Here is a 24,369-nt window from a genome sequence, read left to right as displayed (position 1 = left end):
ATGCCGACCATTTAGATTTATGCATCACTTCCTCCAGTGGCTCTTCCTGGTTCAACAGCTTGCCAACCACCCCCATGCCTCCCCCTAAAAAGCTTCCCTAATTCAGAATAAGATGCACATGTCAAATATCCATGCAAGCCTGCTGAGCAGAGACTAGCCTGATGGTAATACAATAATCATGTCTGGGTTTTGTTTCTTTAGTATTGTCTGGAGCCCAAAAATGAAGCAGATTGCATCAGTAACATTCAGGAGTTCTTAAAAGGCTGTGCCGCACTTAAAGTGGAGGTAAGTTATTCCACTTATCTCCATTACACCTTTAAAAATTATTATTCTGCTAATCTGTTTCCCTTGTGAATGTTCCTAAATGAGACCACGTAGCAGGAAATTAAATTGATCATTATTGATAATCTCTTGTTTTAGTAAAATACATGAGAGTCTGGATTCCTTAATATTCGGGACAGGGATTCAGAGAGATTTTGCAAATGTAAAACGGTGTCTCAGAATTGAACAGACTACCTTTCAAGTCTTTGAGATGAAACTAAATGTTGAAATAGGAACATATACTAAAAATAACATTCTTTCTAGAGAGAGCTGAGCAGTTTGAGCCTGTTGAAGATTTTTTGGTACTAAAGAAAAGTTCATGCAATCCTCAGCCCTGCTTGAATTGGCTTTATGTTGTAGTAATATTAAGGCTACTTTACATTTATCCAAGGTCTTTCCTCACAAAGGGTTGTTGTTAATTGTGATAGAATAAATAGTTCCAGGGAGTCAAAGGTATTAGCATGACCCTGTCTCTGCACAACATTAAACGGTTAAATAAGACTTCAGATTTTGAGTACAGAGACCTTGGCCTACTTAATCCCATGGCAAACATACTATAAAATTCATGCCAAAGTCTAGACATTTATTGATCAGGATACACAGGAGAAAAAAGAATCAGAAGAAGACGTTTTAGAATTCAAATTGACAGGTTCTGATTAAGTTTGTTCTGTTAACCAATCTAAATCCCCTTTTCACATAGAGCACATGTTAGTCTTGTTTTGTCAGGCAATCCTTCTTAGTGGGGAAGAAAGTGTTGTAACCTTTTATAAACTTTCACCTACTTTCCAACAGCTAAACTTACAATTGGGGTAGGCTTGATAGACCCCAGTTATTACAACAGGATCCTAAAATGCTTTACAAATATTGGGCCTGATTCTGCAAAACATACTTGTATAGATGTAGCCTTTACTCTCACACACAGTCAATGAAATCAAAGGAATTACTTACAAAAATATTATCTGTTTAAATGAGTAGGGGTTGCGGAATGGGCCTTTTATATGGTCCCAGTGAGTGCAAGCTGATTCCTGTGCTCAAGCCTAACCCCAATGTGAGTGGAAGGGTGTGCCCACACACAACAGGTTGTGCGATCAGGGCCTAAATGACTAGCTGAACTTCTATTTTTAAGAATCAGCACAATTTTGCTGTGTTTTCAGATTGGTCATGTGGCATCCCTTGAGTAGATTTAAAACATCTTTTTTTAAAAAAAATACCCCTCTTATTTCACATAGTTACAATGGTACTATGGAAATTTATTTGAAAATTTGGCATTAACTTCTTTAGAGTGCTAATGATGAGTGTGAGGAAAAAATACTGTTTTCAAGGGAAATAAGTAGAGCTGGTTGGGAATTTTTTGACAAAACTTTTTTTCTCAGAAAATGCTGATTTGCGGAAACATGTCAGTTTAGACCAAACTTTCTTCTGGAAGGATTTTCGGGTCCACGATGGAATTTCTGGTCAAAATGAGGGAGAACGAGAGACCCACACCAGAATATCCAAGTGCACTCACCTGGGATGTGGAAGAATTACTCCAAATCAGGCAGAGTAGGCACTTGAACCAGGGTTGCCTACATCCCAGATGAGTGCCCAAATCACTGGACTGGTGGCTAGTCTGTATATTAATTGAAGCACATGGCATTAATAAAAAGCCATTATTTAAACAAACAATTTCTTGGTTTTCACATAATTATCAGAAATACCAGAAACAGTCATACTGTAAAAACAACTCTGAAAACAGGAATTTTGCTTTTCCTTAGCACAAAGGGGGTCAGATACTGCAAAGCCTTACTCACTCAGGTACCGCTGCTGAATTTTACTTATGGAAAGTATTGTTTCTGAGGCCAATAGGAGAATTGGCACTTACTTCAAAAATTGAAAAATGTAAACTAGCACTATATTTAGTCAAAAAATGGTAATTTAGCAAAAAAAAACATTTCCCCCATTTTTTCCCAATTTCAATATTATGTCTAAATTGGAAGAATTTCAGCCAGCTGTATTCAGTGGGGAGGGAGATGGAATGAATTAACTTGGTGAGATGTAGGGAGGGTTAGCTCTCCTCAGGAAAAGCTCAGACTCCCTCAGGCATGAGGGAAACAGCAAGCCTAGGATACAAAATACAGAGAAGAGATGGAGAGAAGGAAGAAGAGAGAAATTCAAGTAAGACATTGGGAAAACCTGAGCTACCTGACTGAAAGGTAGGCTGACTGAAGAGAATTAAAAAGTGGAAGGAAGGAAAGAAGAAGAAAAAAAAAAAAAAAAAGACAGGGTGTTGTATGCCATCTGGTATTACATAATCCACAATAAACTCCCACCTCAACATACCCCAGGCTTGTTCTGAAAGGACCATTTCTAGGAAGCGAGAAGGTATTGGCACATTCCTTATTTTCTCTGTTGGGACTGCTGGGTGTGAATTACACTGGTAGTCTCTTGTGGAGTAACACCTGAACCTAACCTCCATGAACCGGACTCAGACCACCAACTGTCCTTCACAGATCACTGGAGAGCCATCAGGTGGTCATGACTTACAGTCACTATTGACTTTATCTGAGTTCAAAAGTGTAAACTCTTTCCCCACCCACCATGATTCAGAGGTGAGGCAGGGCTGTGTAAGAACCACTTACAGTGGGACCAAAAGATTTGTGATGAGATTGGGTGCAATTTGAGGTGCAGTAGAAAGGACAATTTTTTTGCATTTTTAGGATGCCATGGCATACAACCAAGGAGAAAGCTCCTGCACAGACTCACCAGATACTATATACTCACATGGTTAAGGACACACTGAAAAGTCCAAACTGGACCAAGTGATAAAAAGTGTCTCATCCCTTTTCCCATCTCCATTCCCTTAAGCAAACCCATCTCCTGAAATACTGTTCCTTTTGAGGTCATCAGCTTCTGCACTTTCTTTCTACCTCATGTCATAACATTTTGTTGGTGACTTCACATCAGTTTCCACAGCAGTAGTGACACCACAAGCAAATCAAGGATAAGTTTATTCAGGTGGAGAATCAACAGCAACATCTATTTTTGGTATCTACTATTACCATATTCTTTGAGTTCCTCACAAGCTTTAATGTATTTATCCTCACACCAGCCCTGTGTGAGGGGCAATGCTATTATCCTCATTGTAGGGACAGGGAACTGAGGCCCAGAGACTCTGAGTGACTTGCCCATGGTCATGCAGGACATCTGCCATGGAGCAAGGAATTGAATTTGTCTCTCCTGAATCCCAAATTCGCACCCTAGCCACTGGGCCATCCTTCCTCTCCAGTAGATTATTAAAGTTTACCTTCACATGCTTACATGCAACTCCTAGCATGCACACATATGTGAGGGCTGAATTTGACTGGATGTTTGTTTATTTTAACAAGAAGGAGAACTTTATTTAGCAAGGTAAAATGGTTATTGGTGTGAGAAAATAGTTCCTGCAAATGGCTGGATTTCTGAACCAAGCCAGGTACCTGCAAAATTAATCAGATGTTTGGATTAAATAATATAGTCAAGAGTCAATATTTGGATAGTAGAGTATGGAACTTCAATGTTGCAGTTCTGAGCAGTTGGAAATCTGGGCTGCAGGTTCTAAGACCCTGATCCTGTAAACACTTTTGCATGTGCTTAACTTTAAGCATATGAGTTACTCATTGACTTCAGTGGGACTACACATCGTCTTAAAGTAAAACATGTACAGAAGTGTGTAGCAGCATTGGGGCCAAAATTGTTTTTTTATATTAGATCTCATGGCTCATGGAAGTATTGGACTGAGGATGATTTAGTTGGTGTTGGTCCTGCTTTGAGCAGGGGATTGGACTAGATGACCTCCTGAGGTCTCTTCCAATCCTAAGATTCTATGATTTCCTTTCCAAAATGCAGCCAAATACTTTGCTGAAGTGTACTGGGAATTTCACACTTCATGGAAGCAGGGTTGTAATTGAACATATGGACACAAAGAGCCAGGAGGCTTTGAATTTGCTATCTTGTGGCAATGACATTTTATTTTTCAAAATGTCACTTCCTTGATTAAATTGTGACTTTCACAAAGCCCTGCATAGCAATTTGTCTCTATTTTTAAAAAGTTTAGATAAGCTGATGCTTTCATTTTTACTGTTTGTTGACTCTTTGCCTTTGTTCTCTTGATATTGGGCTTTTATTGGATTTTTTTCTGCCTCTATCCCACCTGGATATCAGATCCATATTGGTTTCTATCACCTTCTCTTGATATTTTGACAGTTCTGTTGGAAATTACTACTAATTTTTCTTCTTAAGGTATTGTGAGAGTGGGAGCCACCAGCCTGTGCTGTTGCATATAGTCTGACAAGTTTTTTCCTACGGCAGGAGCACTGTTGTCTGGCTATGGAGAAAAGCTGCAGTTAGTTTGGTGGGTTTCTATTTGAGGAAGCTGTAGCAAGCAGTAGGAGAGCTGGTTCTCTTGGGGTAGAGCTGCTCCCTGGGAACCGTGCGCTGGCGTTTGGGTGGAGAATCCCGAAAGAAAGGTTTCAGAGTTCTGGTTGATTTTGTGATTACCTTTGTTCCAGGACTGATGCATATCGTGTAAATAAAACAAGTTACACTAAGAAAATACCTTGTCTCCATGCCACAGACTTCTCCATCCCCAGAGAAACAACCTGCAAAGCCTTGACATAGGCTACTATTGGGCAGAGGGATGACAATATTTTAGAGGTAGTGATTAAAATAGATGGAAACAGGATGGGTGAGCTCCTACTGCACCCGCCAGAGCGCTTGCCCCGTTCCCCAGCCAGGGCGAAGCGAGGGAGCTCCTTTTGCTTTGGCAGAGGGGAAACTGAGTTTCTCCCGTATTTAACCTGTCCCCAGAGCTGCCTTCAGCGCCGGGCTGGTATGAGAAGCTTCTACCCGATGCACCGAGCGTTTGGTGAGGCTGCAAGCTGGATACACTCGCTTTGGCGAGAGATGCACTGGGCACTAGGCATCTCCGGGCGCTGAGTGTGCGCCAGCCCGGCTGGGGCTGCAGTGCGGGGGAGCAGCTCTGTGCGCTGGGAACCGCTGGTAGCGCGCCAGGGAAGGGGGCAGCCGCTGCTCGCCCTGGGCCGTGCGCTCCCCGGACCCGGGCGCAGCGTGTGCGCTGGGGGGAGGCGCTCCCTGTCACTTCCCCTTCCTAGCGCCGCGATCCGGCTCCGGGTCAGAGCTAGCAGCCGCCTTCCGCACCCAGCAGCGCCGCCTCCGCCGCGGACAGACCCCGGGGGACCGGGGGCCGCTGTCATGCCCCGGGGGTGGCCACCACGCCGCCCTGCGCCGCGTGGAGACTGAGTGCCCGCTCCTGCCGTGAGTGCCCGCTGCCCCCGCGTCGCTCCCTCCCCAGTCCTGCCCTGGGTGCCCCTGGGCAGCCCCTCCGTGCCCTGCGCTGAGTGCCTGGTGCCCCCTGCCCTGCGCCCTGGTCCCCCCCCGCGCCCTGCTGCCGAGCGCAGGCTGCCCCCTCTTCCTCTGCCCCGCAGCTGATGTCTGGTGCCCGCACTGCTCGGGGCTAGGGCACGGGGGAAGTGTCCCGTCCCCCCATGGAGAGCCCCCTCCCCACAGCAGCCTCCTCTCTGCAGCCCGCAGCACGGCCGCACGTTAATTCAGTGGCAGCCTCCACCACCAAGTCCCCTGCTCGCCGCTTGGCATTGCAAACCCTTCTCTGACCGTCCGTGGCAGCCGGTAAAATAACTCACCACTGGTGCCCGGCTTCCCCCGATGTGCTTAGTGCACTCAGAACTAGGGCAGTCCGTGCCCCGTGCTGACTGAAGCTGCTGTCTACATATTTTAATGTTCGGTGCTATTTACGTTTGGAGAGAGGATGCAACCAAGGCTGGTGGGGAGCAGAAACAATTGTACCGGAGCCCTGAGCTCAGCTCTGGGTGATGGGTAATGGGTGAAATAGGAGGGGGTGGGGTCCGAGCAAACAAGAAATACCAGGGTCCCAAATGTCTCAGGACCGGCACAAGTTGCATGAGTGACATTTATGGTGGTCGAGTTGGAAAAAGGGGGATTTGCTCTTTATGGGGAGAAGGTGCCATGCACAAGAGTGATACAGTGCAGAAGGACTGGCTGGTACCTAGGGTGTTAGGAAAGGTGGAGGTGTGACCAAGGTAGTGCTGCTAAGATTGTGGGACCAGCTATTTTATGCTGTGCAGAATCTTCCTGGAGGAAATTCTCTTCATTAAAGCAAGGACTGGATAGTGCTGATAAAAACATTACCCACTGTTCTGGCAAATCTCAATTTTGCTGGTTTTCACAGATATAATTTGGTATAATATTCGGATATAATATTTTCACAGATATAGACGTTTGGACCTGTTCCTGCTCTCACTGAAATCCATTTCAGTGGAAGCAGGATTAGGGTCCTAATTGCCAAAAAGGACTGACTGCCTAGTAGTTAGAGCAGCAGGTGGGACTACAGCTGTCTTAGTTCACAAACCTTTGTTCTGTTTTGGTCACATGGGTCTATATCCTTGCTGTCTGTTTCACTTTGAGTTTTGGGCTTGTGCTAATGGTCTGAGTTTTGCTGGTTTCGTGTTAGAACCATGCAAATCTGCCTTCTTTCATCCAAAGCCCTACTTCATTTCCAGTTTGTTAAAAGGGTCTTAACCCTTGGTGAACCTCATTCACATACTGGGTTTATAATAAAACCAGATATTCCAAAACTTTCACACACATCCCTAGGTTTGTTCTCAGTTAGTGACTTGCTAAATATGTTAGGGCCTGATTTTCAGAGGTGCTGAGTACCTACAGCTCTCATAGAATATGAGTGGAATGTCTCTCCCTTCTGCAGACCTTAAGACATTAAAAATGGCCATTCTGGGTCAGACAATGGCCCATCTAGCTCAGTATCCTGTCACCTGATAGTGCCCAGTGCCAGATGCTTCAGAGGGAATGAACAGAACAAGGCAATTTATCAAGGGATCCATCCCCTGTCATCCAGTCCCAGCTCCTGGCAGTCAGAGGTTTAGGGACACCCAGAGCATGTGGTTGTGTCCCTGACCATGTTGGCTAATTGCCATTGATGAGCCTATCCTCCATGAATTTATCTAATTCTTTTTTGAATGCACTTATATATTGGCCTTCACAACATCCCTTGGCAACATGTTCCACAGGTTGGCTGTGTGTTGTGTGAAGAAGTACTTCCTTCTGTTTGTTTTAAATCTGGTATCTATACATTTCAGTGGGTGACCCCTGGTTCTTGGGTATGTGAAGAGGTAAATAACACTTCATTATTCACTGTCTCCACACCATTCATGATTTTGTAGACTCTATCAGAACCCCCCCAGTCATCTTTTCTCTCACCTGAACAGTTCTAGTCTCTTTAATCTCTCCTCATATGGAAGCTATTCCATCCCTTAATTATTTTTGTCCCCCTTTTCTGTATATCCTTTCCAATTCTAACATATCTTTTTTAGGTGAAGCAACCAGACCTATACACAGTATTCAAGGTGTGGGTGTACCATGGTTTTATATAGTGGCATTATGATATTTACTGTCTTATTACCTATTCCTTTCCTAATGGTTCCTAACAGTCTGTTAGGTTTTTTGACTGCTGCTGCACGTTGAGTGGATGTTTTCAGAGAACTATCCACAATGACTCCAAGATTTCTTTCTTGAGTGGTAACAGCTAAGTTAGACTATATCATTTTGATTGCATAGTTGGAATTATGTTTTCCAGTGTGCATTACTTTGCATTTATCATCTGAATTTCATCTGCCATTTTGTTGCCCAGTCACCTAGTTTTGTGAGACTCCTTTGTAACTCTTTGCAGTTTGCTTTGACATAAACTATCTTGAGTAATTTTGGATCATCTGCAAACTTTGTCACCTCACTGTTCACCCCTTTCCCCAGATCATTTATGAGTATGTTGAACAGCACTGATCCCAGTATCGATCCTTGGGGGACTCTGCTATTTACCTCTTTCCATTCTGAGAACTGGCCATTTATTCCTACCTTTGTTTTCTGTATTTTAACCAGTTACTGATCCATTAAAGGACCTTTCCTCTTATCCCATGACTGTCTACTTTGCTTAATAGCCTCTGGTGAGGCTTTCTCAAAATTCAAGTACACTATATCCACTGAATCACCCTTGTCCACATGTTTGTTGACCTTCTTAAAAATTAGTGAGGCATGAGTTCCCTTTACAAAAACCATGTTGCCTCTTCCCCAACATATTATGTTCATCTATATGTCTGATCATTCTGTTCTTTACTATAGTTTCAACCAATTTGCCTGGTACTGAAGTTAAGCTTATTGGCCTGCAATTGTCAGGATAGCCCTTGGAGCCTTTTTACAAAAATCAGCATTTCATTAGCTCTCTGCCAGTCATGTGATATAGAGGCTGATTTAAATAATAGGTTACATACCACAGTTAGTAGTTCTACAATTTCATATTTGAGTTCCTTCAGAACTCTTGGGTGAATACCATCTGGTCTTGGTGACTTATTACTGTTTAATTTATTTATTTGTTCCAAAACCTCTTCCACTGACACCTCAATCTGAGATAGTTCCCCTCAGATTTGTCACCTAAGAAGAATGGCTCGTGGGAATCTCCCTCACAGTGAAGACTGATGCAAAGAATTCATTTAGCTTCTCTGCAACGGCCTTGTCTTCTTTGATTGCTCCTTTAGCACCTGGATCCACAGGAAAGGATTGCTACTCTTCTAATCTCCCTCCAAGCTCCCACCTCGATCCACTTCCTCTCTCCTCCTTACAGTTGAGGACTGGGAAAGCTGCAACTGATTTTATCCTAATATGATGTCACCAGTGCGGCCACATGTTTCCATAGGAGGAAGCCAGGATCTGTTATTTCTAATGTAGGAAAAACACCATGACTCAGTTTGGGTAAATTGGTGTCAGTCCGTTGACTTCAGTGAAGCTTCACTGATTTACACCAGCTGAGGAGCTGGCCTCTTGTCTTTTACTATCGTAAAGTATTGGTAGAAAGTGCCACACACACTTCTCCTTTTGGATTTGCAGCTCATCTTTAATTAAGAGAATAAAATTAGGGACAGGAGAAACAGAACGAGAAGAGTTTATATCTTACAAGTAAGGGCTTGTCTACACGGAAAGTTATTCTGGAATAAGGTATGGAGTGAATTTAAAGTGCAGTAGTTATTTCAGAATAATTCCCTAGGTGGACACTGTTATTTCAGAGAGCTATTCTGGTCAATTTCCCCCATGTAGATAAACCTAAAAGTTGTTTTCTTTCCTTCCATCACCATCCCTTTTGCACATGTGTGCGCGCACACACAGAGGATAAGTCTAATGAAGATGAGCGCACCCGTTCATTCTGGGTCTGGAGAGATCACTGCTTTCTTGAAGCATTTTTCTCAATCACTCCTTTAAAAAAAATACTGATGCCACCATTGCAAGTCTGGGCTTGTTTTCCTTGACTGCTGAAGTGGAAAGAAAAGGACATGACCCAGAAAATGACACAGCAGAGAAAACATAGGCAAACATTGCAATCCCAGAGTTTACTTTCATCTTCAGCTTGGCAGAATGAAGCCGTGCTAATGTGATATCACATACTCTAGTCACTGCCAATGGGGTCACTGTACTCATGAGCTCTTTTAGCCTGCCTTTTGAGGGAGGAACTAATGTTGCTATTTAAAGCTGAAACCCTTGCTCAAGTAGCAACTACTGCAGAAAAACTACTTCAGACACCAGTGGGTTGTGTATGGCCCACTCCTGTGGGAGTCTTACAGAAACAAACCCAAGAATAGATTCAGCACACGCATTAGAAGATCTGCTTAGAGTATCCCCAATATATGTGGAAACTTCCTTCAATGTTACAGAGTTATAGAAGTATCAAAGGGATAAGTCTGGGTAGTTTGGAGTAGTGTCATTTGAAAAGCGAGCTACTAAGTTTAACACACGCTTTCATACAACTCTAAATGGGGAGGCTTCTGCTTCTGCGTATTAGAGTTTTAGCAGGGGTGGTTTTAATACCTCTTCTTGCAGATGATATTTTCCTAGAATGCCTGACTGCAAGGATCCAAGTGGTTATATAGATTTTTAAAACCGAGAACTGCATGTTATTGTCTTCCTCACCTACTGTGTAATGCCTACTGCTCAGATGCTCTGCGATGTGTGTGGCACGTACTCCTAGAGAGAGAGAATATAGAAACTTGGATTCGGGGGAGGGCAAAGGCACTTTTTACTTCTGACTTTATTAGGAATTTGGTAAACGTGCATGAGGAACTATACGTAGGAAATGAAAAAGGGCCCCATTAAAGAGTAACCCCTCTTTCTGTGAATTTTTTTAAGTAATGAAGGATCTTGTGCTTCTTTTCACTAAGTACTTTTTAGTGCACCGGGAGAAACTGTCAGTGGATAGTGTCTGACTGGACAGTGGTTAAGGCCTTCCGTGCTCATTGGTTTTGCAGAACTATAGCTCTAGCCCCAGTACAAAGTATACCTCTGAATGAGCAGGTGGTGTCCCCACACAAGGCTTCTTGTACCTCCTCAACACCACTCAAGTGGTTTGAAAGGATTTGCACAGACCCTCTGCACTAAGGTGAATTTCTCCCATATCAAAGAGTGCGACGGTGGCTAGAGTGCTTTGAAAACCCCCAAAGCATCTCATCTGTTATACTGGATCGATGTGTAACAGTGAATGCCACTTACAATGCAGAATTTTATCACCATGGTGATGATGGTTTCTAACAGGCCAGGTCCAGAAGATCACTGAACCCAACAGGTCACTGGCATGAAAATAAAACCCTTCCCATTGATGTATATTTTTGCCACCTGCTAACTGGAGCAATGAATCGTTTTGAATGGAATGTCTTATACACTGGATAGTGAGTGCCTGCTGCCTGGGATAACTGTGAATGTGTACTGCATGCCAGGTGGTAAGTGCAGAACATCCTGGTTTTGGCCCCTTTGCTGTTAAAGTATTTACACTCTCGGGCCCATTAGCTTAGATAACTAAAATGGCAGTGAAATCATTCCTTCCCTCCAAGCAAGTGACAAAACTCTGAATGATTTCAAGGGGAGCAAGATCTGACCCTCATGCAACCATCACACAGTTCTTCCTTTCATGTCTATAGCGTCCTTCTCTGAATGGGTACATGAACCTTTTTCCAACATCTGTTGCCAGTTTAACCCCACTAAGCTAAAAGGAAGCTGAACAAATCAACTCCAAAACCTCTTCCTATATTTGAAATGCCACAAAGATGCTTAGGGGTTTTTGACCATTTAATAATCACTGTCGTTGCTTACCAGAGTGGGCCAGTAAGACTGGGATTCTAAAATGTTTCGTGTTAAACTGACATAGTTCCTTTTTTACAGCTCTTTGATGCACGCGATCTGTATGCCGGAGAAAATTTCTCCAAGGTGCTGAGTACCTTAGCAGCTGTAAACAAAGCTACTGAAGGTATGAAAACTTTTATCTTTTTTTTTTTTTTAAATACTACCTCTAAGTATGGTCTGCTATTTTTAGTAACTCATGATTTCTAATTATTGTCAAAAGTCTGGCAGACAGAACTGCCCACCTGGAGCATGTGGTACAGTGGGATTAACATTTGCATTTCTAGTGATTTAGGACTGAAATGTGCTGCCTGAGATATGTATTTTGGGGGTTAGAATCTTGTTTACATGGTTCTGGCTGTATAGATGGATCTTCAAGTGCATCAGCATAAATGGGCCTTAATATAAATGAGACTCTAACCCCAACAAATGCAAGCATCGAATTTTAAATGGTAGATTTTAAAGTTTGAACAAAAAAGCAGACCCATACGCATTGGACATTTGTCAAATGTCTAAACACACACAATTGCCAGACGCTCAGTCCAATGTGTCAGTGACCTTTGCTGTCCCTAGTGTAGGTATGTGAAGTGTGTGTCCCTGATCAGGAATCAGATGCCCACTGTGTGCACTGTGCCACTGACAGTACTGTCTGCTCTGGTCAGTGCAGGAGCAGGTCATCCAGGCAAAGCAAATCTGGTTTGTCCCTTCTCCATATTTAGCTGTTCTCTAAAATTTTCCTCATTCTTATTTTCTGTCAAATCAGATATAAAGTGAGAAGGTTCAAAAGCAAACTGCTAAATATCATGAGTGTGGAAACAGTCTTACTTTATCAGGTAGAATTCCCTGCACCCCGTACTGACCGTAGGAAAGAATTACATTCCTGGCACAAAGCAACAGAGGGTCCTGTGGCACCTTTAAGACTAACAGAAGTATTGGGAGCATAAGCTTTCGTGGGTAAGTCTTGCATCTGAAGAAGTGAGGTTTTTACCCACGAAAGCTTATGCTCCCAATACTTCTGTTAGTCTTAAAGGTGCCATAGGACCCGCTGTTGCTTTTTACAGATTCAGACTAACACGGCTACCCCTCTGATTCCTGGCACAGTCTATTCTGGAGGGTGTGAGAGGAGCAGGATGCCTTAATGGGTAGGTTTGGCGAGAGATCTGCATTTCACAGATCTGAAAAGAGGTTGGAGACGGGAAGGTAGTTATGGCCCCAATCTTGCAACTGGATCTGCACAGGCAGACCTCTGTGCCCAGTGGCAGGATTGGGGCCCAGAGAATTCTGCAAGGTTACAAATGGCATACTTTAAAGCCTCTCATATTTCCTTATTATGTTGCAAATTGCATCTTAGGTTATTCACACAGAATTTTAAAATCCAATTTGCATTTCTCTCAGGGTGGGAAGGGACAATATGCCCACTCTTGCCTAATTAGTTGTGCTGTCAAGTCCTCTTGCACTATTGCAGTGCTGCAGGGGAACACTGACATACAAGGAAGAAACCTTCTCATTGGAATTAAAATGCTATAGAAACATTTTTGCTGAGCTGAGGTTGTATAAAACCACATTTATACAAAACCTAATTTGGGGGCCTGAGTTGACCTGACAATGCCCCTTTAAAAGAGGTCTCCCTTTCCTGAATGATGCTCCTCTTAGAAAAGAAAATACAAGTTCTTACCTCCAGGTCTCCAGCTGATCCACTGCTTCAGCTGGTTAGTCAGCTGTCTGAGAAACCCAGGAACAGCAATTCATCCTCAGTGCATCTTCTTAGTGGGCCTATTAAATGAGAAGACCTCAGGGGGCCAATTCAGAAGATCCTTGTGGGCCAATGGGATGCTAGTACAAAATGCAGGTCAGTTGGAAGGTATGCAAGGCAAATTTGCATGAAAACAGGATCTTTTGTTTTCAGTTTTCATCTGCTCTGGTGCTTTTCCCCACCTGAACTCAGAATCCTCTCTGATATTGGCTGGTTGGCTTTTAAAATTATGATGACCATCACAAATGAAAATTTATTTCAGCCAAAGGGTGAACTGCAGGACCAGATAAACATTTAAGAAACAAAAATCCTGTTTTCAGCCAGTTGAAACCATCTCTTGTATCCATTAATTCCTTAGTGCCTTTGGATGTACACAACATACATCAAGCAAAATAGTTCCCATATGGCCTCAGCATATGTCCTACATCTCAGAATTGGAAAGGAAGAAAGTCTGATATGGTAGAAGAAATGTTACCAAACATAATGTAATTGGAAAAAGTTCTGTAGTGTCATCAAACTTCATAACAAGTGATGTAATTATAGAGCTAGTGCTATATGCTATACTCTGGATTGTTGCATTAGCTATTATTATTATTATTATTTATTATGAAAATGTAAATAACAAGAGGACTATTTGCCAGCAAACTAGATGTTTTAGGAAAGAAGGTTTCTGCCTAATACATTTGGGAGATCATTCAAGACTATTATAATCTCTGTCTGCTGTATATGTCTCAGGTATTTCCAGAGCGCCAATCCTTACAGTGTTTATGGTCTAATAACAATAGTTTTACATTGATATAGCACATTTCTGTCCGAAACTATTTACCAACTATTTACATATAGAACATCTGAAATGCATCCACCCCGGGGGGGGCGGGGAGGTGGGGAGAGGGAGGGAGCAGAGGGCACCAACTATCTGGAATGCAGTAGGCTGCATAACAGTGAAAATCTATTTTGTCTTGTGAATTTTAGTGCTTTTGCTTTCATGAGCACTGCTTGCTGGGGATAAGCTGTCTCACTTTCCCTACACATCTGTGCCCATGCAGCTGTAGTGCCAAAGCACAATTGCTGCATTCACCCACTTCAGAAGCTAGTCGCCCCACGAGCCTGCATGAACATGGTAACAGAAGACGTTGTTCATACAGTCGTTGTAAAAGTTGGAGCCTCGCTCTGCTGTGTAATAGTCACTGTCGTGACTTTACCAAAGGGGCCAGTGAAACTGGGATCAGAGGAAGTTTCATGATAAACATCAGTTGAACACACGCTTTTTCTGTTAAAAGTTAGCGTAGCTTGATGCCTGTGACATTATTAATTGCTCAGAGGGAGAAAAGCCTTGGGAAAAGGAGAGAGGTAAAAAGCTATAGTTCTAAAATGTCAAACCATTTGGTGGCTTGGCCCAGTTCCCAGGAAACAGGAGACCTTGTCTCAGAAACCACCGCCACAGATGGCACAGATTGGCTCCCAGGTGTGTGGTCTCACCAGAGAGGCCCAGGACTGAGTGGAGCACTGGGATGAAACGCCTCCTCACCCTGGGGTCCCTCCAGTTTGGACTGAGTCATCTTAATGGGACAGTGCAGGGAAGCTTGCCCTGATGCTGCCTGGCTGTCCTGTGGATAACAGAGGTTCCCCTTAGTGGCTGATCTGAGCACATACTTACCCACATACTCCTTTTCCTCATGCAGAGGACTTTGTGCTCGCTTTCAATGCAGTTGCACACCCAGACCAGTGTATATTTGTGAAGCCCACATGCGTGGTGACTTCATGGATGCAGTCGTGCAAGGTAACTCTGATTTTCCATAATAGTGTGTAAAGGTAGAATGCAGGAGCTCTCTGCATTGCATATCAAGTGTTAGGCTTTCATTTTAGGGGAAAAAAGCAGGCTATAATAATATGATCTATCAGGCTGTGATGATATGCCTAAAATAGTATCATCCGGCTCTGAACAGAAAACTCAGCTAGTTTAACCATATTTTGACAACATATGGCGAGCTACACGCAGCACCATTCCATTTTGGAGCAGGCGAAAAGTAGGATGTCAATTTGATGTAACGTAAATGATAGGTTTTGCTGCCAAACTGTCAGAGTCAGTTTTACATTTGTCCCTGGATATTTACATACATACAGAACTAGTAATATAAGGAGGTAAAACTTTAAAATCTACAGTAACCAAATAATTTTCTTGATACTGTTGTTCATGACTTGGATAGGTTGAGGACTAGAGACTTGTGGTTTATGTACTCTGTCTTTTCAAAACAAATCATGGGGAAAACCATCTAAAATTGGCCACATGCCAGTCCTGCCAGTTTGCCCACCCTCAGAACACTGAAAACAGCTGAAACCAGTCTGATCAAATGTCAGTACGTTTTAGAGAAAAACACCCTGTCTTTGCAAAGTGGGTTTTCATCCTGTTATTGCTACCAACAGTACAATTCAAAGAGCTAAGAATTAGATTTCACTTTGTGTGCATCAGGCAATCCGATTATATGGGGGTGAGGAAAAGGAGTGGTAGAATTAGTCATGAACATTGCCACAGATAAGGTGGTACGCAATGTAGCCGCTGTTTGTCGCCAGGAGAGAGAGCTCTCCCACCAACAAAAAACTTCCACCCCCAATGAGCAGCGGTAGCTTTGTTAGCAGGAGAGCGTTCCTGCCGACAAAGCGCTGTCCATACCAGCGCATTTTGTCGGCAAAACTTTTATCTTTCAAGGGTATGTTTTTTTTAAACGCCTCTGAACGACAAAAAGTTTTGTCATTCAGTTGCCAGTGTAGACAAAGCCTTAAATGATCTGGAAAAAGGGGTAAACAGTGAGGTAGCAATATTTGCAGATGATACAAAACTACTCAAGATAGTTCAGTCTCAGGCAGATTGCAAAGAGCTACAAAACTGTGTGACTGGGCAACAAAATGGCAGATGACATTCAATGTTGATAAATGCAAAGTAATACACATTGGAAAACATAATCCCAACTATACATATACAATGATGGGGTCTAAATTAGCTGTTACCACTCAAGAAAGAGATCTTGGAGTCATGGATAGTTCTCTAAAAACATTCATTCAATGTGCAGCAGCAGTCAAAAAAGCGAACAGAATGTTGGGAATCATTAAGAAAGGGATAGATAATAAGACAGAAAATATCATATTGCCTCTATATAAATCCATGGTATGGCCACATCTTGAATACTGCATGCAGATGTGGTCGCCCCATCTCAAAAAAGATATATTGGAATTGGAAAAGGTTCAGAAAAGGGCAACAAAAATGATTAGGGGTATAGAATGACTTCCGTATGAGGAGAGATTAATAAGACTGGGACTTTTCAGCTTGGAAAAGAGATGACAAAGGGCACGGATATGATAGAGGTCTATACAATCATGACACATGTGGGGAAAGTAAATAAGGAAGTGTTAGTTACTCCTTCTCATAACACAAGAACTAGAGGTCATCAAATGAAATTAATAGGCAGCAGGTTTAAAACAAAAGGAAGTATTTCTTCACACAACGCACAGTCAACCTGTGGAACTCTTTGCCAGAGGATGTTGTGATGATCAAGACTATAACAGGGTTTAAAAAAAGAACTAGATACATTCATGGAGGATAGGTCCATCAATGGTTATTAGCCAGGATGGGCAGGGATGGTGTCCCTAGCCTCTGTTTGCTGGGAATGGCGAGAGGGGATGGATCACTTGATGATTGCCTGTTCTGTTCATTCCCTCTGGGGCCCCTGGCATTTGGCCACTGTTGGAAGACAGGATACTAGGCTAGATGGACCTTTGGTCTGACCCAATATGGCTGTTCTTATGTTCTATTTAAACGGAATCAGAGTACCTACAGCAAGCCTTTAAATCCCCTATACTTTACAGCTTCTTGAAATGATAACATCTGCCTTTGCTTCATTTGCAAATGACAGCATGTGAAACTCACATGATTTGATTATTTTTCCGATAACATGGAAACGTGACACAGTAGCAGAGGGTTAATGAGAGCGATAATTTCTTTAAATATGATTTCTGTGCTTGGAAGCATACGAGTGAAAATTCTGTTGTGCAGGGACCGGATAGTTCATGGGATTGATAGTGGTATAAGCAGTTTCTAATACTTATGCCGCTGGTTTAAATGTAGCTCAGGTCTGTAGTGACCAACAGGTTTTTATCACCTGACAAATATTGTAAGTGGCTAGAGTAGAAACAAGTACTGTAAACGTATTGGTCATGAAATATAGCCATAAATACCAGCCACCCACTTATCTCCCACATCTTATGCAGGTGGCATTGAGAATAGAGACCAAGAACTTAATTCCAACACTGCAAGCTCTGTCTGTTGGAACAGAGGAAGAATCTCCACTAGCTGTCTGTAGGAATTTATTTTTCCTGTAGTTTTCTGTCAGTCATTAGAGAATGACATATCATAATCTCTTATCATGCTAAAATGTAACACATTTTAAACTATTTATTTACATGGTTAATGGCATTGGTCCAGTCAAAATAAGCACTGCAGCATTCAGTTGTCTGCTCTGAGCACCTAAATATTTGGGGACTTTATAGTTCTGTGGATTTATTTGTTCTCTTAATTGTGAGAAAATAGAGACAATTTTGTAAAACACAGATTACATTTCAGTTTGTTTTTCTTTCAACAGATCAGCCATCAGAAAGGCCATGTTCACGTTTATCATCTCATAGCTCGGCTTCCAGCAGCTCCCAGACTAATTTACACGGAACAACATCTATAACTTCAAGAGTGTTAAGGAGGCAGTCGAAACCTGTGGTACTCTTGATTTAAAATCTAATATCAAGCATAATGGTGACAACCATTCATTGATCTATCATAGAAAGAGGGAGCACATTCTAGGGACTAGAGCAGAGGACTGGGAATCAGAGTTTAAGGCCATGTCTACACTACCTGCCGGATCGGCGGGTAGTAATCGATCTATCGGGGATCGATTTATCGTGTCTCACCTAGACACGATAAATCGATCTCCGAATCGACACCTGTACTCCACCTCGGCAGGAGAAGTTAACGGAGTTGACGGGGGAGCCACGGCGGTCGACTTGCCGCCGTGAGGACGGCTAGGTAAATCGAACTAAGATATTTCGACTTCAGCTATGCAAATAGCGTAGCTGAAGTTGCATATCTTAGATCGACACCCCTCCCCCCCCCAGTGTAGACCAGCCCTGAGTTCTGTTCCCAGCCCTGCAGCAGGATTGCTATATGATCTTGAGCAAGTCAAAGGACTTCTCTGAGCTTCAGCATATCTGTCTGCAAAATGAGTATACTAATACTTATCTGCCTCTCATGCCATTGTGAAGGTTAATTATTGCTTATAAGAGACATTAAGATCCTCTGATGGAAGGTTTTATATAAGGGGGTGATATTATTGCTGTTATAAAAATGCAAACAATAGTATCCTCATGACCTTAGTATAATTTTGGTTACCCCTTGAATTGGTTTCTAATACTCTTTAATGTTGGTTTCCTTAGGAGATGGTCGAAAATGGTAGTTATCAGTTGGTGGTAAAGGCCAGGTTCAATTTTAAGCAGACCAACGAAGATGAGCTCTCGGTGAATAAAGGAGACATTATTTATGTCACCAGAGTTGAAGAAGGGGGCTGGTGGGAAGGTACATTGAATGGAAAAACAGGCTGGTTCCCCAGTAACTACGTCAAAGAAATCAAGTCTGCCGGTAAGCAAATCTTCAGTGGCTCATTGAATAACAGGATAATGCAGTTTGTCCCCTGACGCCTTTCAGGAATTGCAGTTATTTGTTAAGCACTGTTAGCGTGCTCAGTGCTGTACCAGAAATAGTGACCGGAATAGGGATAGAAGGAGACAGCCCTGTCCTTTGCTCGCCTTGCTCTGCAGCTTCTTCCCACCTCAACCCAGCACTCCCATCTGAAACTGCACAGCCCCAACGGCACAGAGTGGGAGCAGAATAGCTTCCCTGGCTTTAGAAACAGGAAGAGCATGCTGTGCTGACTCCATGGCATTTGCCTTCAATTTTAAGTGGGGGCCAGTTGGTCTCTCCAGTTTCTAAGCACAGAGCTCGCTTTCTGTTGAGGACCTTTCTATGTGTCTGGTGCATATTTTCCTTTTGATGTAGCCATTCCTGGGAGCAGTATCATGAACACTCACAATTTCAGCGTGGAAGCCAGCAATAACTACATGGCCATAGGGAACGATTCCTTTGTTTATATGTAGCTCTGGCTGATTTCACACAGTATGTTTTATCTAGACACATCTTCAGCTGCAGGCACCATAAGGGAAGAGAACTGGTCTGATGAAATCTTAACTCCTTTCAGTTTTGCCTTGAATTTCCTGTACATTTTCAGAAATTTAACTTTTCATAATTATGCAACAATCATGGCATCAGAACTCATCCTGGTTAACTGCCCTCTTGTGGTTCCAATTCTATTTAAATAGAGCTCCCCATGTTAGATCTGTAACGCCTTTGGAGCCACTTTGTGATGATGAATGTTGTATTTTTGGAAACACAGTTTTACCTTTTAATTAGTATTGTTTATGACAGCAGGGTCTAGAACCCTAACCAAGATCGGTATATTATTGTACTAGGACGTAGGTATAGTTAGAGACAGTCCCTGCTCTGAAGAGCTTACAATGTAAATAGACTGTGTGTGTGTGTGGGCGGAGGAGGACGGGACTGAGGCACTGAGCGAGGAAGTGACTTGCCCAAAATCACCCAGCAGGTCAGTGGCAGAGCTGGAAATAGGTCTCCTTATTCCCATTCCAGTGCCTGGTCCACTAGCCCACGCTGCTTCAGTGTATCTGAGTTTATTTCACTACTGGTGCAAGTAGTGATACAGAGAACGCATCGCTTTGATACATGCGGAGTTACAGGCTGCAATATAAACATGGCCATAAGATCAGTCCGTCCGCTAGTTCCCTTTGTATAAGGAAAACATAACAGTTGCACTCAGACTTTACAGTGGAGCCGAAGGGTCTGTCTCCACTGCAACCCCGCTTTCCCCCAGCGGCAGCGGGTCTCAGAGCCTGGGTCAACTGAGTCGGGCTTGTACAATGGGGCTAACGCTAGAAGTGTAGATGTTCTTGCCTGGGCTCTGAGACCCACCCTCCTGGCTGGGTCTCAGAGCCAGGCTCCAGCTGAGCGGGAACGTCTGCACTGCTGGTTTTAGCGGGGTAGTGTGAGCCCCGTGAGCCCAAGTCAGTTGACCAAGACTCTGAGACGCTGCTGCAGGTTTTTCAAAGAATGAGTCTATCAGGGAAAGCCGGGGGGGCACCCGGGGGAGAGAGGGGCGGGACGATGAAACAAATGTCAGTCACATGAAGCAGAAAAATGAAGGTTTCTTGAAGAAAGAGGAAGGGGCCACATTGGAGCTTATCTCCCAGTTAGCCCAAGAGTAGGACGACAGCCTTTTGATCTGTAGATCTGTCCGCCTCCAATCCTCCCTCTAGTACCCAGCTGAAGGAGCTCCACAGGGTGCTAGGGATTCGCTGACAAAGGCTGCAGGGCAAGAGTAGCAGTAATAAGTAGCCTGTATGCCAGCTCTAGGCCCTGCCCCTCCCCCCCCATATCTGGAGGTGGAGATGGACTAGAGACTCCACATAGCTGCTGAACCTGTAACCTCACCCTGCCTCCTGACCCTCCCCCCCATTCCCGCACCCTGGTTCACGTGCTCATGCCAGGAGCCCGTCCAGAGCTGGGCATGCAGAAGGGATTGGCTGTGTTTGTCAAGGGCCTCCATGCAGAAGGGATTGGCTGTGTTTGTCAAGGGCCTCCAGGCGTATGGAGGAGGGGGCAGGTTTGGGCTGTCAAGCAGGAAGCAGTTACCTGTTCGCCCGGTAACTGCAGACTGGCTTGTGACGTTTGAGTGGAGGTGGGGGTGGTTTCAGGGAGCTGTTTTCCCCCCCCCCCCCCCCTTGTGCGCTGAGTTTTGGAATCTGGTTTCAGCAGATTTTTAAAGAGTGGGGAAAGTTTTCAAAGGTGAGAGTTTAAAGTTAGGCCTTTAGATCCATATTTAGGTACCTGCCTGATCCAACTCTCATTAAGTCAACTGGAGTCTTTCCATTGACTTCAGTGGAGATGAATCAGACCTTTTGTGGCCAGAATTTTGGAGGTGAGCACAGGCTGTTGCCATGGATTTTTTCCCAATTTTGGGGATAGATGGACCTTGTGCTGGCCCTCTGCACAGGCTTGACAATAGCCCAGTGTGGACAGGCCCAATTTGTATATAGAGCCAATGAACCAAACTGCAAACCCTGTATAGGATGGAAACCACTTCAAGCCAGGGGGGGCAACAGCAGCCCCTGCACCCTTAGCTCCAGCACCTATGGGCAGGCCCTGTGCCCACTGTTCTGCTAACATCTTGCAGGGTTGACCCTGTCATGCAGGCACTGCTCGTTGTGCCAGGCTTCATGGAGGGTTTGCAGTCTGCACAGAAGGGGACGGCACTAAAATGGCCCGAGTTCTTCACCTGTGACGTCTGCCAAGACATGGACTCTGGTATCCCGAGGGAAAAAGCCAGTACATACATGCACCCCTATCCCCTAAAGCAAGTTAAAGCTCAAAAAGGGCCTGAACCAAAGCCCCCTAGGCCAAGTTAATAGAGGCTGCAGATAAATTTGTTGCAGGTTTATAATTAAAGTCTCTATATAACACGACAGCAGATGTTAGAACACAGACATTAACTCTCATTGATTCAGTTACCTTTGCAGCTTGATTGCATCTGCAGAAGAGTGTCGCTCTGCCTTTTTTCAGTGCTGCAGTCACATGATGCTATTTGCGCTCGCGCTGTATCCTCAGTATATTTTTGGGGCCATAATGTCTACCGGTGTGGAGTAAAGCATCATCGAGTGCTTTGAGTGATGCACAGGGACCCTCCGTGGAGGAGACAGGAAATGCTGCAAGGGCAATAAATAGAAAATACAACAAGCTGCAGTCTGAAATATGCTCAGTTTATCAATTTCAGCTTCTCCCCTATTTGTGTGACTGTGAGTGTGCTTTGGAGATTGCAAGAAGAGCACACACAGGACAAAATACCACTGTCTATTCTGCCTGGCAACTCTCAAGCTCTTCCTACATGTTCAGAGCTCCCACTAACACCAAAGGGAGCTTGGTACACCAAAGGAATGCAGGAATGAGCCCGTGGGCAGCCCATGTATGGGCGGATTACCTGTACAGATGGAGGAGCAGGGCATACCATCAAACCCGTTCTTCTAGACAGAGGAAACAACGCCCGAAATGGAAACGCCTCCTGGCAATTACCATGAATTGCACAGTCATAATGTGATTTCTTAGGCCCTTAAAGTTAAGAGCAACTAAAGGCAGAGGTATTGTTCTCTTCCTTGTGAACCCACAGCGATTTGTCACTGCATGTTGTTGGCATGGTTAGCTTTTTCTAGGGAAAAGAGCAGTGCAACAGTGACTATGAATGCTTGGGGAGGGGACAGACCAAATAGATAAAAGGGGCTACTGTGAGTCATCTTAGCAAATGGATGTAAGGGAAAGATGTTCTGTAGGTTGAACTTCGAGCCTTTCAGCTTTGGTCTGTTCCTCCCTTAATTTCAGTGAGGATTTTGCCTTTCAAAGGACTGCAGGGTTGGACCTCAACTTGCAACTTCTATTAAGGTGTGTTTAAATAAATCATGAATTAGAGATGGCCCACAGCAAAGCCCAGAAACCCAGAAGTCCCCAGAGTTAGAGTGTATGAAATCTGAATTCTGCGGATTGGCTGAATCAAAACGCCTGCTGCAAAACCCCCCAGCTGTTGCACGGTTGCCAGTTATTTCAGAAAAAACTTGTAAATACAGTATCATGGACTGGCTGTGTTGCAGTTCTGTCCAGACTTACACAGCTGTCAGTTTCGTGCATGCATTCACTTTGCTTCAGGTTTCATTTAAAAACCCCTGCAATTGGGCTTCTCTTTTTTTTTTTCTGTGACCTTGTGACTTTTTGCAGTCTGCTGGACAAGATACAGATGTGGATTTTCCTGATAGGATGATGGCAGTTCTGCTTTATAATTTACAGGTTTTTTTGTTGTTTTTGTTCAGATAAACCACTCTCTCCCAAAGCATTAAAAGGACAGGAAAGCCCTCAACTTACAAAGAATTATTATACGGTGGTAAGTTTTAAAGCATTGATCATATGTTTTAATAAGCAGAGCATTATTTTTATCCTCTGGACCAGATCCTCAGCTGATATAAATTGTCGCAGCTTCACTGAAGTCCTTGGAGCTAATTTAATTTATGCCAACCGAGGATCTGGCAGTTTGTGTTTAAATTTAACTATTGAGACTTCACCGGTTCAAGATGTCTGTTTGGCTATCGAGAACGACACATATAAGATGCTACAGTATGTGAGAGAGAGAAACTCAAAATAGAGAGCCCAGATAGAAGAGCAAAGATGGAAGTTTAGTAAGTTGCGAGATTGGTATTTAAAAAAAAATTGTTTTTGTTCCATTTTATTATTTCTGATGTAAATTATGTATCTTCATATAAGTTAGAAGATAATCGGGTTTGTGATGGAGCAAGGCAAAATTAAACTGAGAGGTAAAATAAGCATTGCCCCATGGCATGAGAGAGTTAAAATATCTGCATTTGGACATACAGACTGGGTGGCAGAGGTTAAATGCATTTGTCAGTATAGCAAAATATATTTTGTACAAACCAGCTGAAACAGCACATGCCCAGTGCTGAAAACCTGGACTAGGAACAGCCTCATCTGTCTCTAGAGCTTGATCTACAGTAAGAAAGCTGCTGTTCGCTGACAAAGGGTAACTGCAGTGGGTCTTGCTGCACCAGTGCTGAAAAAAGATTAACTGCCAAGGTAGGCAGGCGAGGCGTGAACCAACCATCAAGTGATGACTGAGCCGTGGTCTGGGCTGAAACAGTGTTGAACTTAGTCCTGTCTACTCTTGCAGTTAAACTATTTTGATCTAGCACTAGTCCAGTTGCATGTGATTTGTGTGTAGTTACTGTGCCTGCATGCTTCCCCAGTCAGTATTGGCATAGCCAAATAGCCACTTATGCATGCAAATGGCCTTTTGTGGGGGCAAATACCTAATCTGCCTGTGCATTTACATTAT

The 24,369-nt window shown here is 43.5% G+C and overlaps 1 protein-coding gene across 3 annotated transcripts in view; it reads left to right on the top strand.

Moving 5' to 3' along the window:
* ARHGEF6 (Rac/Cdc42 guanine nucleotide exchange factor 6) overlaps window positions 1–24,369 on the top strand; it is a 57,979-nt gene that overhangs the window by 1,407 nt on the left and 32,203 nt on the right. For all 3 annotated transcript variants that reach the window (XM_054039765.1, XM_054039763.1, XM_054039764.1), the window contains exons 2-6: window positions 202–285; window positions 11,605–11,689; window positions 17,950–18,077; window positions 18,791–18,992; window positions 23,336–23,406. In XM_054039765.1, coding sequence (XP_053895740.1) covers window positions 202–285; window positions 11,605–11,689; window positions 17,950–18,077; window positions 18,791–18,992; window positions 23,336–23,406 — 570 coding nt within the window. The remainder of the gene's footprint in view (window positions 1–201; window positions 286–11,604; window positions 11,690–17,949; window positions 18,078–18,790; window positions 18,993–23,335; window positions 23,407–24,369) is intronic.

This window comes from Malaclemys terrapin, chromosome 9, assembly GCF_027887155.1.
Source record: "Malaclemys terrapin pileata isolate rMalTer1 chromosome 9, rMalTer1.hap1, whole genome shotgun sequence".
Lineage (NCBI taxonomy): Eukaryota > Metazoa > Chordata > Testudines > Emydidae > Malaclemys > Malaclemys terrapin.
Note: the sequence above shows the minus strand (reverse complement) of the source record. Positions and strands in the feature narration are given on the sequence as shown.